The sequence below is a fragment of the Salvelinus alpinus genome, chromosome 2 (genome assembly GCF_045679555.1).
Source record: "Salvelinus alpinus chromosome 2, SLU_Salpinus.1, whole genome shotgun sequence".
NCBI classification, from domain to species: Eukaryota; Metazoa; Chordata; class Actinopteri; order Salmoniformes; family Salmonidae; genus Salvelinus; species Salvelinus alpinus.
The window spans coordinates 24,219,613-24,232,635 of NC_092087.1; the positions used below are offsets into that span (position 1 = coordinate 24,219,613).

The 13,023-nt window shown below is 44.0% G+C and overlaps 2 protein-coding genes across 3 annotated transcripts; one reads left to right on the plus strand and one right to left on the minus strand.

The window, feature by feature from the left end:
* The first annotated feature begins 3,985 nt into the window (after positions 1-3,985).
* Positions 3,986-6,033, plus strand: LOC139557229 (mitochondrial intermembrane space import and assembly protein 40-like). 2 transcript variants are annotated; one of them, XM_071371758.1, is made up of 3 exons: positions 3,986-4,184; positions 4,852-4,950; positions 5,120-6,033. In XM_071371758.1, exons 1-3 carry the CDS (start codon positions 4,163-4,165, stop codon positions 5,503-5,505), a joined length of 507 nt encoding a protein of 168 aa, XP_071227859.1. In that variant the 5' UTR covers positions 3,986-4,162; the 3' UTR covers positions 5,506-6,033. The 2 variants fall into 2 exon arrangements, with proteins under 2 accessions (XP_071227859.1, XP_071227867.1); XM_071371766.1 differs by lacking the exon at positions 3,986-4,184 and adding an exon at positions 4,222-4,495.
* Positions 6,034-8,423: 2,390 nt separating this feature from the next.
* LOC139557223 (netrin-4-like) lies at positions 8,424-13,023 on the minus strand. The gene is made up of 10 exons (XM_071371743.1): positions 12,477-13,023; positions 11,566-12,035; positions 11,122-11,460; positions 10,856-10,982; positions 10,374-10,562; positions 9,964-10,180; positions 9,714-9,841; positions 9,530-9,598; positions 9,254-9,424; positions 8,424-9,085 (listed from the first exon to the last, which is right to left on the minus strand). Exons 1-10 carry the CDS (start codon positions 12,559-12,561, stop codon positions 8,949-8,951), a joined length of 1,932 nt encoding a protein of 643 aa, XP_071227844.1. The 5' UTR covers positions 12,562-13,023; the 3' UTR covers positions 8,424-8,948.

Consider the following 13,023-nt stretch of genomic DNA (forward strand, 5'->3'; position numbering starts at 1 on the left):
AAAAGGCATTGTCCATGAATTTAGACAAGTTATTGCAAGGATAGATTTTGTGCAAGATTTTAAAGTGAATTTCTTTTACTTTATTTCATCTACAAAATTTGTGAGGGAGCAACCAAGCTTTCTTCCATTAAATTTCAGTAATATATGCATTCCAGAAGAATTTCACTCAAGGCGAGATCTTGTTTCTTGGTGTTGTTATTTTATGAATGTATTATTACATTTCTTATCCAGCTGGGGGCAACCTTCTAACATAGGTTGTGCATCTTGACATGTTCTCCAAAACACAAATGAGATTTCATTAATTCAGTAAGTACTGAAGGTATTGCTTTACAGAAAGAATTACATTTTTTATAATGTATTGGGAAGTTATATGTTTCTAAGAACTTTCTATAAGAGAGTTGCTTCGTTAAACTTGTCTAGTTAAATAAAGTTTGAATAAAAAATAAAAATAAATAAGAGTACATACCTCAAGCTGCGCCCAGACGACGTCATTAGTATGCGTCCAAGAGTCGAAGGATAGAGCGGTCAAAGGTAACTGCAACAGAAGCCAGGGGGATTAGCGTCATGATAGCAACACTCGCTGGATCCTATCTACACGAAGACTTCCGGTTTTTGTATTTGGTCTTCAAACTAAAAGTCCGATATAAAACACTATGATACGAAATCAATTTTTTTTGCAGCTTTGCGTAGTGCATAATATAAGAAATATATATACATTACCAGTCAAAGGTTTGGACACGCCTAGTCATTCAAGGGTTTTTCTTTATTTGTACTATTATCTACACTAGAATAATAGTGAAGACATCAAAACTATGAAATAACACATATGGAATTATGTAGTATCCAAAAAAAGAGTTAAACAAATATATTTGAGATTTGAGATTCTTCAAATTAGCCACCGTTTGCCTTGATGACAGCTTTGCACAGGAATGCATTTCAGTTAACAGGTGTGCCTTGTTAAAAGTTAATTTGTGGAATTTCTTTCCTTCTTAATGCGTTTCAGCCAATCAGTTGTGTTGTGACATGGTAGGGGTGGTATACAGAAGATAGCCCTATTTGGTAAAAGATCCAAGTCCATATTATGGCAGGAACAGCTCAAATAAGCAAAGAGAAATGACAGTCCATCATTACTTGAAGACATGAAGGTCAGTCAATCCAGAAAATGTCAAGAACTTTTGAAGTTTCTTTGGGCTCCCGAGAGGCGCAGTGGTCTAAGGCACTACATCTCAGTGCTAGAGGCGTCACTACATACCTTGGTTCGATTCCAGGCTGTATCACAACCGGCCGTGATTGGGTGTCCTATAGGGCGGCGCACAATTGGCCCAGCGTCGTCCGGGTAAGGGTTTGGACGGGGTAGACCGTCATTGTAAATAAGAATTTGTTCTTAACTGACTTGCCTGAATAAAAGCAATTTTTTTAAAGTTCTAAACTAGAGAATTATTAAAAATATTAAGGTGAAGCACATTGAGAAATGGTTGGAGCTTAGGTAAATAAATATCAAGACATAAAATCTAATTTTATAATAAGAGCCTACTGGTTTTCATAGAGCTTGCAATTTCCTCATCTGATAAACCTCTACCACAACCTTCTGTCTAAGTGGTAGTATTCATTTCCAATATTTTGGGTGAATGAGATTTGACTGAGCTGCACCACTGACACTTCCTCGTACGAAATCTTGGCTACATCAGGATGAAAATCAGAAGCAAGTTATTTATCCTTAAGTGTGTACATTTTGCATGTTACGTTGGCACTCTGAGGTCTTCTCTGAGCAGTTGACAATCCTTAATTTAAACTCTCTGTTATTCAGAGCCGCATGAAATGACAGCATATATTTATTATACAGACCCTAATGATTATTCCCTAAAATACTTTTACTGCACACCTAGAATAGTGTTTGCTCTATAAGTCAATATATTTTCCATATACAGTGATTCCCATTGTGGCCAATGGAATGGGTGGAGTAAAAGGCAAGCAACACTCCGTATTATTCAGAGCTCCATGAAATGACACCATACTGTCGAAGTCAGGAAGTTTACATACACCTTAGCCAAATACATTTAAACTCCGTTTTTCACAATTCCTGACATTTAATCCATTTTAATAATGTGAAATGTCAGAATAATAGTAGAGAGAATGATTTATTTCAGCTTTTATTTCTTTCATCACATTCCCAGTGGGTCAGAAGTTACCATACACTCAATAAGTATTTGGTAGCATTGCCTTTAAATTGTTTAACTTGGGTCAAACATTTCAGGGAGCCTTCCACAAGCTTCCCACAGTAAGTTGGGTGAATTTTGGCTCATTCCTCCTGACAGAGCTTGTGTAACTGAGTCAGGTTTGTAGGTCTGCTTGCTCGCACATGCTTTTTCAGTTCTGCCCACAAATTTTCTATAGGTTTGAGGTCAGGGCTTTGTGATGGCCTCTCCAATACCTTGACTTGTTGTTCGTAAGCCATTTTGCCACAACTTTGGAAGTATGCTTGGGGTCATTGTCCATTTGGAAGACCCACTTGCGACCAAGCTTTAACTTCCTGACTGATGTCTTGAGATGTTGCTTCAATATATCCACATAATTTTCTTCCCTCATGATGCCATCTATTTTGGGAAGTGCACCAGTCCCTCCTGCAGCAAAGCACCCCCACAACATGATGCTGCCACCCCTGTTCTTCACGGTTGGGATGGTGTGCTTCACGGTTGGGATGGTGTGCTTCACGGTTGGGATGGTGTGCTTCGGCTTGCAAGCCTCCCCCTTTTTCCTCCAAACATAACGATGGTCATTATGGCCAAACAGTTCTATTTGATCAGACAAGAGGACATTTCTCCAAAAAGTACAATCTTTGTCCCCATGTGCAGTTGCGAACCGTAGTCTGGCTTTTTTATGGCGGTTTTGGAGCAGTGGCTTCTTCCTTGCTGATCGGCCTTTCAGGTTATGTCGATATAGGACTTGTTTTACTGTGGATGTAGATACTTTTGTACCTGTTTCCTCCAGCATCTTCACAAGGTCCTTTGCTGTATCCGCAAAACACCAGTCTCAACGTCAACAGTGAAGAGGCGAAGAAATATCCCATATCTGGCCAATAAAAAGATTAAGATATTTTTTTCTTAAGGCAAAATAACACAGATACTGGACAGAGGAACTCTGCCTAGAAGGCCAGCAACCCGGAGTCGCCTCTTCACTGTTGATGTTGAGACTGGTGTTTTGCGGGTTCTACTTAATGAAGCTGCCAATTGAGGACTTGTGATGCGTCTGTTTCTCAAACTAGACACTAATGTACTTGTCCTCTTGCTCAGTTGCGCACCGGGCCTCTCACTCCTCTTTCTCTTCTGGATAGAGCCAGTTTGCGCTGTTCTGTGAAGGGAGTAGTACACAGCGTTGTACGAGATCTTCAGTTTCTTGGCAACTTCTCGCATGGAATACCATTCATTTCTCAGAACAAGAATAGACTGACGAGTTTCAGAAGAAAGTCTTTGTTTCTGGCCATTTTGAGCCTGTAATCAAACCCGCAAATGCTGATGCTCCAGATACTCAACTAGTCTAAAGAAGGCCAGTTTTATTGCTTCTTTAATCAACACAACAGTTTTCAGCTGTACTAACATAATTGCAAAAGTGTTTTCTAATGATCAGTTAGCCTTTTAAAACTGATAAACTTGGATTAGCTAACACAACGTGCCATTGGAACACAGGAGTGGTGGTTGCTGATAATGGGCCTCTGTACACCTATGTAGATATTCCATTAAAAAATCAGCCGTTTCCAGCTACAGTAGTCATTTACAACATCAACAATGTCTACACTGTATTTCGGATCAATTTGATGTTATTTTAATGGACAAAAAAAAAGGTTTTCTTTCATAAACAAGGACATTTCTAAGTGACCACAAACTTTTGAACGGTAGTGTATATTTCATATCCAGTGATTCACATTGGGGACATTTATTTGACATTGGAACATGTTTTAAAACCCACATTTACGCTTTTCATGTGGGGGACTTTTATTTAGAATAATTTCGAAATTCTGTGACCTGGTAGTACTTTTTTAGTGTTGCTGTCAAGACACTGATAGCCGGGCGGTCATTAAATGTCTGCACAGTAGCTAAATGTTGGACATAAACCGTCGTTACTTGTAAAACAAGTAGAGGATTGACAGATATTACCACCGGCAGTCATGTCGTACTGCAAGCAAGAGGGTAAGGTTAATGACGCACATCCTCACATTTTCATTCATTTCGCTCGTGCAATGTCATTGACTGGCCTAGCATGTTGGCTAGCTACTAGTAGCATGTCAGCGTTGCTTATTCCTGCGTTATTGGTGCAGTAATTCCATGTAGATAGCCAGTTATAGGTTCAACGCGGTCTATAACTAGGGCAATCAGATTATGTCAGTATTAATCCGATTTGTAGAGGTAGCTAGCTAGATAGGCTATTAGTAGAACGAGCCAGATAGCTAAAGAGTCTTGAGGACTTTCTTTCGGAGCTGTCAAAGAGCAGGTCATGTCAGGTGACAGTTCAGTTTGTTTTATATCAGGACCCTGTTGACTTAACACTATGTGTGCAGAACTCTGTTGAAAAACAGCTGTTGAATTGGTAACTTAACAGCTATTATGGCCAACATTAATAGTCTACAGTGTGCAATGATCCAATAGACAAATGCACTGTTGTTTTTGGGGGGTCGGTCAGACAATATACACAATATTAACCATTAATTTTTATGGTCTCCCACTTTGATTTAAAACCAGCCTGGAAACCGGGGAGGGGAAGTGCATTTAGTATCTCATGGTTACAACTCTGTGCCTGTTGTTTCCTTGGAGATGCCATCTTCTCATGCTGACCTCACCTATGTTTTCTCCTTGCCAGGTAAAGATCGCATTATTTTCGTTACCAAGGAAGACCATGAAGCGCCCAGCAACGCTGAGCTCATTGCAGATGACCCCAATGACCCCTACGAAGATCAGGGTCAGTGGGCTGTAGATTCTGTGAATTCATGTTGGGGATGTGGAAGGATTATGAAACACTCATCAGTAGTGTAGTCATTACAAAGATACCAAAGAGGTGTATACTGAAGAATGATGAAGGGTCGCAATTACAACCATGTCAATACATGATTATATCCCTATTCCTCTAGGCCTGATCCTGCCCAGTGGGGAGATCAACTGGAACTGTCCATGCCTGGGAGGGATGGCTAGCGGGCCCTGTGGGACACAGTTCAAGGAGGCCTTCTCCTGCTTCCACTACAGCAATGAAGAGGTGAAGGGTTCAGAGTGTATCGACAACTTCCGTGCTATGCAGGAGTGTATGCAGAAGTACCCCGAGCTCTACCCCCAGGAGGATGAGAACGAGGGAGCTGACGGTGCTGCCCCTCCCCTCGTTGATTCTACTGCCCCTGTGCCCACCGAGGACTCTTCCCCAGCCTCAGTGCCCTCTAGTAACTCTACCCCGTCCCCACCAACACCTGAATCTGCCCCGTCATCCGACAATACACCACCCACAGACAGCCAGGCTGCCAGCTAAAATCACCCAGCATCCCCCAGTCTCTCTTAAACCACTGCTGAGCACAGGCCACTTTCATGGGAGATCAGCTGTGTGTTCACTGGTGCCTCAGACTTTATCTCTTGGTTCAACGTTCATCACAAAGGATAATGACTTTAAAGGGGGCCTAGTACTGCAGAGGAGTTATGTCTCTTCCAGGGAATATCAGTTAATGCTGTGAGAGGAGGACAATACAAAATACATTTCATAGGATTTATTGTAGTGGTTGTTGAGCTCCTGAGGTTCCTACAGTGCCAAGTTTGTAGAGAGGGGGGGGTCGTTTTCTGCAGGGGACTTTAGTTAAGACTCGCAACCAACATATTTTTCTGCTTATCAAGCTTCAAATCAGATGTGTTGTGCCATTCTACGTTAATGCTACACTGGAGGTGTGTAACCTACTGTCAATGTTACTGTTACTGGTCGTTTGTGATTACTTGACTTCATGTTTGTGCTTGACGGATCATAGTAAGCAATTGAGCTAGTATTAAAGCTTGATTACTCTTGTTCTCAGTTGCTGGTCGAAGATCATGTGACATGTCTGTTTTTCCCACTTAAGTTCTCTCAAAAGTCCTGAACGTCGCTGATGGCAGGAAGTTTTTCCACCAACCTGTATTTTTCAGTTAAATCTGAGTTTTAGCACAGCCTACATTGCCTTACTATTATATAATAGATTTTTCCATCAAATGACCGCCCTAAGAAAGTGGAAATCCATTGTGTCTATGCAATAATTTCCTCTAAGGAGAGAATGAAACACTGCGAGCCAACTGGGGTTTTGTTATGTGGTGCATAATGCAGTTTCCATGGAAGATGGAGATGTGTTTAATGCATACATTTACGCAAATCACAATGACATTAATACATGATTTATGTGAAAATCTGAGATGCAGTGTGCGTGTAAATCTCAGGATTTGGGCCTTTTGAGATACTTTTGGTCATGTAGTGTATGTGGACACCGCATAAAACATCTTATTCCAAAATCATGGGCAAAGGTGTTCAATAGGGTTGTGGTCAGGGCTCTGTGCAGGCCAGTCAAGTTCTTCCACACCAAGCTCGACAAACCATTTCTGCATGGAACTCGCTTTGTGGGGCGGCAGGTAGCCTAGTGGTTAGAGCGTTGGACTAGTAACCGAAAGGTTTCAAGATCGAATCCCTGAGCTGACAAGGTAAAAATCTGTCGTTCTGCCCCTGAACAAGGCACTTAACCCACTGGAGTAAAAGGCATTGAAAATATGAATTTGTTCATAACTGACTTGCCTTGTTAAATTAAATGTAAAAGAAAACAAAATAGTGCATTGTCATGCTGAAACAGGAAAGCACTTCCCCAAACTGTTACCACAATGTTGGAAACAGAATCGTCCAGAATGTCATTATATGGTGTTGCGTTAAGATTTCTCTTCACTGGAACTAAGGGGCCTAGCTCGAATTGTGAAAAATAGCCTCAGACCATTATTCCTCCTCCACCAAACTTTACAGTTGGTGCTATGCATTGGGGCAGGTAGCGATCTCCTGGCATCTGCCAAACCCAGATTTGTCCGTCGGACTGCCAAAAGGTGAAGTGTGACTCATCACTACAGAGAATGCGTTTCCACTGCTCCAGAGTCCAATGGCGGCGAGCTTTACACCACTCAAGCTGATTCTTGGCATAGTACATGGTGATCTTAGGCTTGTGTGCGGCTGCTTGGCCATGGAAACCCATTTCATGAAGCTCCCGACGAACAGTTATTTTGCTGACGTTGCTTCCAGAGGCAGTTTGGAACTCGGTAGTGAGTGTTACAACCGAGGATGGATTACTTGGCGGTCCCGTTCTGTGAGCTTGTGTGGCCTACCACTTCATGGCTGAGCCGTTGTTGCTCCTAGATGTTTCCACTTCACAATAACAGCACTTACAGTTCACCGGGACAGCTGTAGCAGGGTAGAAATTTGACGAGCTGACTTGTTGGAAAGGTGGCATCCTATGACGGTGCCACATTGAAAGTCACTGAGCTCTTCAGTAAGGCCATTCTAATTCCAATATTTGTCTATGGAGATTGCATGGCTGTGTGCTCAATTTTATACACCTGTCAGCAAAGGGTATGACTGAAATGGCATAATCCGCTAATTTGAATGGGTGTACGCATACTTTTGTGTATATAGTGTATGACTTTTCTAGTTAGAGGGTCCTGAAAGGCCAAATATGTTTGGTGCTGGCTGCTTTTATCAACAACTCCTGTTCTTATGAAGAAAGGCTGGTGAGTATATACAGTAGCATCTAGACAGGTGCTAGGCAATCATTGTATAAAAACGATTTAGTCAATGATGAAATTGTGCAAAGCTTGAGTATCCATCCACAGTGAAGAAGGCACTTCCTTCACCTGCTTTTAAAACATGTAATTTAAACCTTAATGGACTGCTACTCCCATTTAACCTCTCCTGATTAAAGTTCATACTGAACCATGTCTCATTTCCTTTCACACCTTTCTAATCTTATGTTTAAATACTTCAAACATAAATTAAGCTATGTATTCATATATACGACTGGCCCATGATGCTTTGAAAGTGATTCTTCCTTAGGGATCCTGAGTTTATTCTTTGGTAAAACTGCACCACACACACAGCCTTGGATTAAGATATTAGCTACATTTTCGTAACACTTAAGTTTCTCAGGTTTATCTTTTGATGTACTTTGTAGGCCCTATTTGTTGCGGGAAAAAAGATGCCGATGCCTGGGACATGTGTAGACTTAGATTACTACCAGACCTGCACCCTGCAATTGCACTACGCTGAAGAGAGACATGGAGAAGAACAATAGAAAAGAAAATGGAGTGTGGCCTGACCTGGGAAACCCCCACCAAGAAGGCTGCAGAATAGAGCAGTGCACTCTCTTGTGGGCCTCAATATTTAAGTAAGTAAGTAAGTAGGTGTATTTTTTAGCATTTTAATTGGAACACTAAATGATTGGAATTGGATACTGATAAATATATAGTACACTAAAAGCAGAGACAGCACTGGAATGTAATAAATTGTTATAGAACCTAGTAGGCATTTTGATGTTATCATTTATAAAAGGCATGGCTTTTGACATACACAAAGTCTGTAAAGCTTGTATGCCAGGGTTTGTTGTGTCCGATAGTTAACACTGGCTTGCAGAAAAGAATGGCTCAAATATGACCACCCAAACATTCATTGGATTCCAGAAGGATGCTTTTTTTATGTTTGTGTGTGGTATTTCCCCCAAGTTAAATCATCTTCACAAGAATGTCTAAAAAGATTCCAGTCAGTCCTCTTTGCATCATATGGCAGGGTTGTAGTCTTTTCTGGGCAAGATTTTCCATAGCAGTCATTGGTCAAGACACTCGGTCAAGCCTTTTCCACTGACTTTCAGTCCCTTTTCTGAATTATCTATTGAACCAGTGATACAACCCTCAATTTCCATTCAAATTGCTCTGTTATGGGCAGCCCTGCCTTAGGCCCTCCGATATGTGGGTCCCCAGTTGAGGGGTCCAAGGAACCACCACACTCTGCATGGTGACCAGCAGCCGCTCTGTCTCTACCTCCTCTGGACCCGCCAGCAGGTACTCCACACCTGGAAGAAGAGGGAGAGGAGAGGGTTCAGCCTCCATCTTGTTTAGAAGAACATATATCAGAGTGAACAGAGTAGCTACCAACCTTGTGGAAAAATAGGGATGATATTTAGAATGTTACTGAATATAGTCGCACAATATTCAGTTCAGTGATGTATAAATTGGGCTACCTGGATTAAGAATGGGGCAGGTGCACCCCCGGCTAGTCCAGGAGAGGGGGTAGATACTGTGGGTGCCCTGGGAGAGAGGCACCTGTCCTGAACGCAGGACCTTGCGAACTTTGACCTGTACCTCTGCGTGGCTCCCCTTGTCATAAGCTGACAACACACTGGCTTTGATCACTGCCACAGACACACATGGAGACATGCATCACTGAAAAGGTGAGGGGTACATTTAAAATAATGTAGGATGTGTACAGTATGTGAGAACCTTGGGAAATATTTTACCATAGGCATATTTGGTCTTGCAGAGATCTGAGACACTCCTCAACTTTCTCTCCTTACAACTGCATTTCCCTGGAAGGAGCCATAGACAGTATCAGCAGCACAATATGTTTACTCAAACCCATGAAGGTAAGCAATAAGTAGTGGGTGGTGCATGACTCTAATGCTAGTGTGCAATATTATTCACCTGTGTAGTGCAGGGCAGAGACTGCCAGTTGCTTTGACCACACTGGCTCACCCTCATTGGTCAAGGCATGGTCCATGGCAAGAATCTTGCCTCCCATAGGTATATTTAAAACCTGGTTATTTGCATAGCTGATGAAGTGACAACGAGAATACAGAGGTAAGATGTTATTGTGGAGTGAAACTGGAAATAGGAAAGAAAGCCACATATGAAGTGTTAGATTTAGTAGTGAGAAATAGGGCTTAGGGCTTACCTGTCCAGGCAGAGCCCAGTGTGGGGGTCACAGTTTTGGGGACAAGCACAGGGTTTGCACCCCTCTCCCCCAAAGCCCCAGTATCCAGGGAGACAGTGGTTGCAGCCTGTTCCCCCCACACCAGGTCTGCAATGGCACTGTCCACTCCTGGGGTGGCACCATCGACCCTCCTCCCCAGAGATGGCTGGTAATGAGCCCAGTGGGTCACACCAACAACCTGTTAGCGAAAGAGCGAAACAGAGACACACAGACTTAGCAAGAACACACACACCCTCTCCCTTGTTTCCTCTCGCTCTATCCCCACATGTTGTTACAAATCATACCACTAGAGGGAGATACTGTTTTAATATACACATGTTTTCAGTTTCAAGTAGCGTTCTTTGACTTGTCTGTAGGTTGTCCTGACTTACGTGTGCAGACGTGGGGGGAGTTGAGAGGCATGGCTGGTTGGCGGTGGTAACCGTGGCGACAGCGCTGGCACCTGCGCCCAGCTGTATTGTGTTGGCAGTCGTCACAGACACCCCCACTGGTGCCCCCCAAGGACAGCCACGCCCTCTTGGAGAAATGACAGCTCTCTGCATGGCCATGACACTCACACTCTGGAGCACAGGGAGACAACGACCGGACAGGGGAGAGGATGGAGCGGTTAGTAAGGAGGAAAGAGATTATTTAATGACACCCAACGGTAGGGTTGCCAACACTCCCGGTTTAGCTTGGAGCCTTGACCTCCCTGCATGTTCTACAACTTTTCCAGGAGATTTTGTTCATGTTTGAATGAAACTTTAATAACTGAAATATAAACAATGTTGAAGTATTTCTCTAATCTCTCAACATGAGCTTGATTTGAGCTGGCAACCCAACAGGGCCTGGTCCCTTTTAGTAGGGCACTCACTATGGCACGGGTGTGGCTCCCCATTGCTGCCATTGGCTGGCTTCCAGGACTGGTCATTGTAGAGTGGGCCACACCTTTCACAGTGTTCTCCTGCTGTGTGGTGAGTGCACACACACCTGCCAGCCACCTGCAATAAACATCAGGTCTATTGGCCGCATGTGACAAATACAATTTCATTTGAAACATCCACAATAAAAGGACAAGCATAGCTACTTAAGAGTTTCTAAAGCACACAGATACACACAGGCTGAGCAGACCACACTCACCATGTCCTTCAGTGTGTCCTGTCCACCTCTGTGGGGTAAGCAGTGTTCTGCATGGCCATGACAGAGACAGGTCCCCCGAGCCAGGAGAGTGTAAATGGCAAATGGAGCTGAGGCAGGACCCTCTGAGCTGGGCTGGGGGGAAGGGAGGAGGGGGAGATTCAGGTCCGCTGGAGGTTTGAAGAGTCTGATGGAGGAAGAAGTGGTGGAAGGCGCCACAGATAATGGGCAGGTCTGAGCCTTGAGAAGTCTGAGGCGGAGGTTGGTGAGGGTCAGCTGGGAAAGGCCCTCTGGACTGTAGGGGTCAACTAATCCACCAGGACCCAGAGTCCGAAATATCACCTGTGAGAAACATAAGGGTCTACTATATACTGTATGTCTACTGTGCTTCTAGAACTCTGCTTTTGTCTTACCCCACAAAGTGCATGAGACACTCTGTCCTTTTACCTCTCCCCTGCTGCACGGCTTGGCACTGGAGTACCGGGACGTACACCGCGAGCCATGCTGACTGGTGTCATCAGGAAGACCAAACGCCAGACTGCAGTTCTGTGCAAACAGCTTGAGTGTTTCCCACGTCCGGCCGAAGTCCTGCGAGCGCTCCATGGCCATGGCAGCGGGCCTGGGTGAGTGGAACAGCAGCACCACGTGGGTCAGACAGAAACGGGTCTCCAGGTCCAGACGGACCTCCTCCTCCTGGTCAGTGCCCACGCCCGAGCCCCACCAGGAGTCTGGGTGCTGGAAGGGATCATCCACCATGTTGGCAGGCGGGTGAAGGTCAACTGGACAGGGGTGGAGGGGGGTGGGGCATGGGGAGTGGTGGGACCCATTCCCACAGCAGCCTGAGAGGGTGGTGAGGGTCCTGCCACTGGCCAGGTTGCCCATGGGAGGACTGCAGGCATGGTCTACACACCTGGAGGCTGAAGATGGGGTGGAGGAAGAGAGTTAATGCAGAATAAATATAAAATATGCGATCTCATAACTGCATATTGGCTATTTTCCCATGGGAGGGTGTCAATGAACTCAGATCGTCCGGCAGGAAAGGGAGCAATGTGCGCACGTGTATCTCAGGTTGCATCTTCCAAGGTAACCCAATAATATCAGAGAAAATCGGGCGATAGGCTACTGAGTTATCAAGAACGAGTTTCGATCTTTTCCAGTCATAACTGTAAAGATAAGGCAGATAACGGAACCGCAGCTGGTGGCACTGTGTGCCCAATTCATCCCACAATGGAATTTGTTATGATACATTCCTATAATCCACTGCGTCGTTAGAATAGCGCCAACAGAGGCAGTAATACTATGGCCAAAAATCTAACCGCAATCTAACCATCATATCAAATTAATTGATGGCCACTCACCTGTCCCGCTGTGCATGAACGCTACAATTAAAGCGCAGTTAATCGCCAGCATCTCAAATCGAAGGCGACCTTCAAATCGTTTCATAGGTTTTTGATAATCCCACTGGATTATCAATCCAATGACAAGAAAACTCACAGTCAAATAGTCTTATTATTCTTGGCAGCAGTGCAGATGCGCCTTAGCATCACATGCGTTTGTTTATTACAAAAATGACCGCATTCCAATGAGAACCGCAAAATTTCGCATAGCCTACATCCCAATCTATCGCTTGAAGTCCAATAGAGCCGCAGTTTGATTCAGCCATACGCTTTGTATGACATCTTTATTAATGACGACAGGGAAATGATTGTTTTCGCATTCAGAGCGTCAGCATTAACAATTAACATTAGTCAATGAAGTGTGTCCCGTACGCGGCTGGTCCATGTCTCTCAACGATAGAGTCAGACGATGCCCAGTCCCTACTCCTGAGCTATTACAAAAGAGCTGACGAAAATAGCCCCAGGGCACTCAATTTTTAGGGCTTGCCTTGATAGCACATTGTCACAC

Bases quoted from the DNA above. Each gene is read 5' to 3' on its own strand.
- LOC139557223 (XM_071371743.1), bottom strand. From the start codon at position 12,561: ATGAAACGATTTGAAGGTCGCCTTCGATTTGAGATGCTGGCGATTAAC. The intron at 10,563-10,855 runs GTGAGTGCCCTA...CCTGTGCTCCAG, and splicing joins GGAGCCACACCCGTGCCATA to AGTGTGAGTGTCATGGCCAT. The intron at 9,842-9,963 runs GTAAGCCCTAAG...TCACTTCATCAG, and splicing joins ACTGGGCTCTGCCTGGACAG to CTATGCAAATAACCAGGTTT.
- LOC139557229 (XM_071371758.1), top strand. From the start codon at position 4,163: ATGTCGTACTGCAAGCAAGAGG. The intron at 4,185-4,851 runs GTAAGGTTAATG...TCTCCTTGCCAG, and splicing joins GTCGTACTGCAAGCAAGAGG to GTAAAGATCGCATTATTTTC. The intron at 4,951-5,119 runs GTCAGTGGGCTG...CTATTCCTCTAG, and splicing joins TGACCCCTACGAAGATCAGG to GCCTGATCCTGCCCAGTGGG.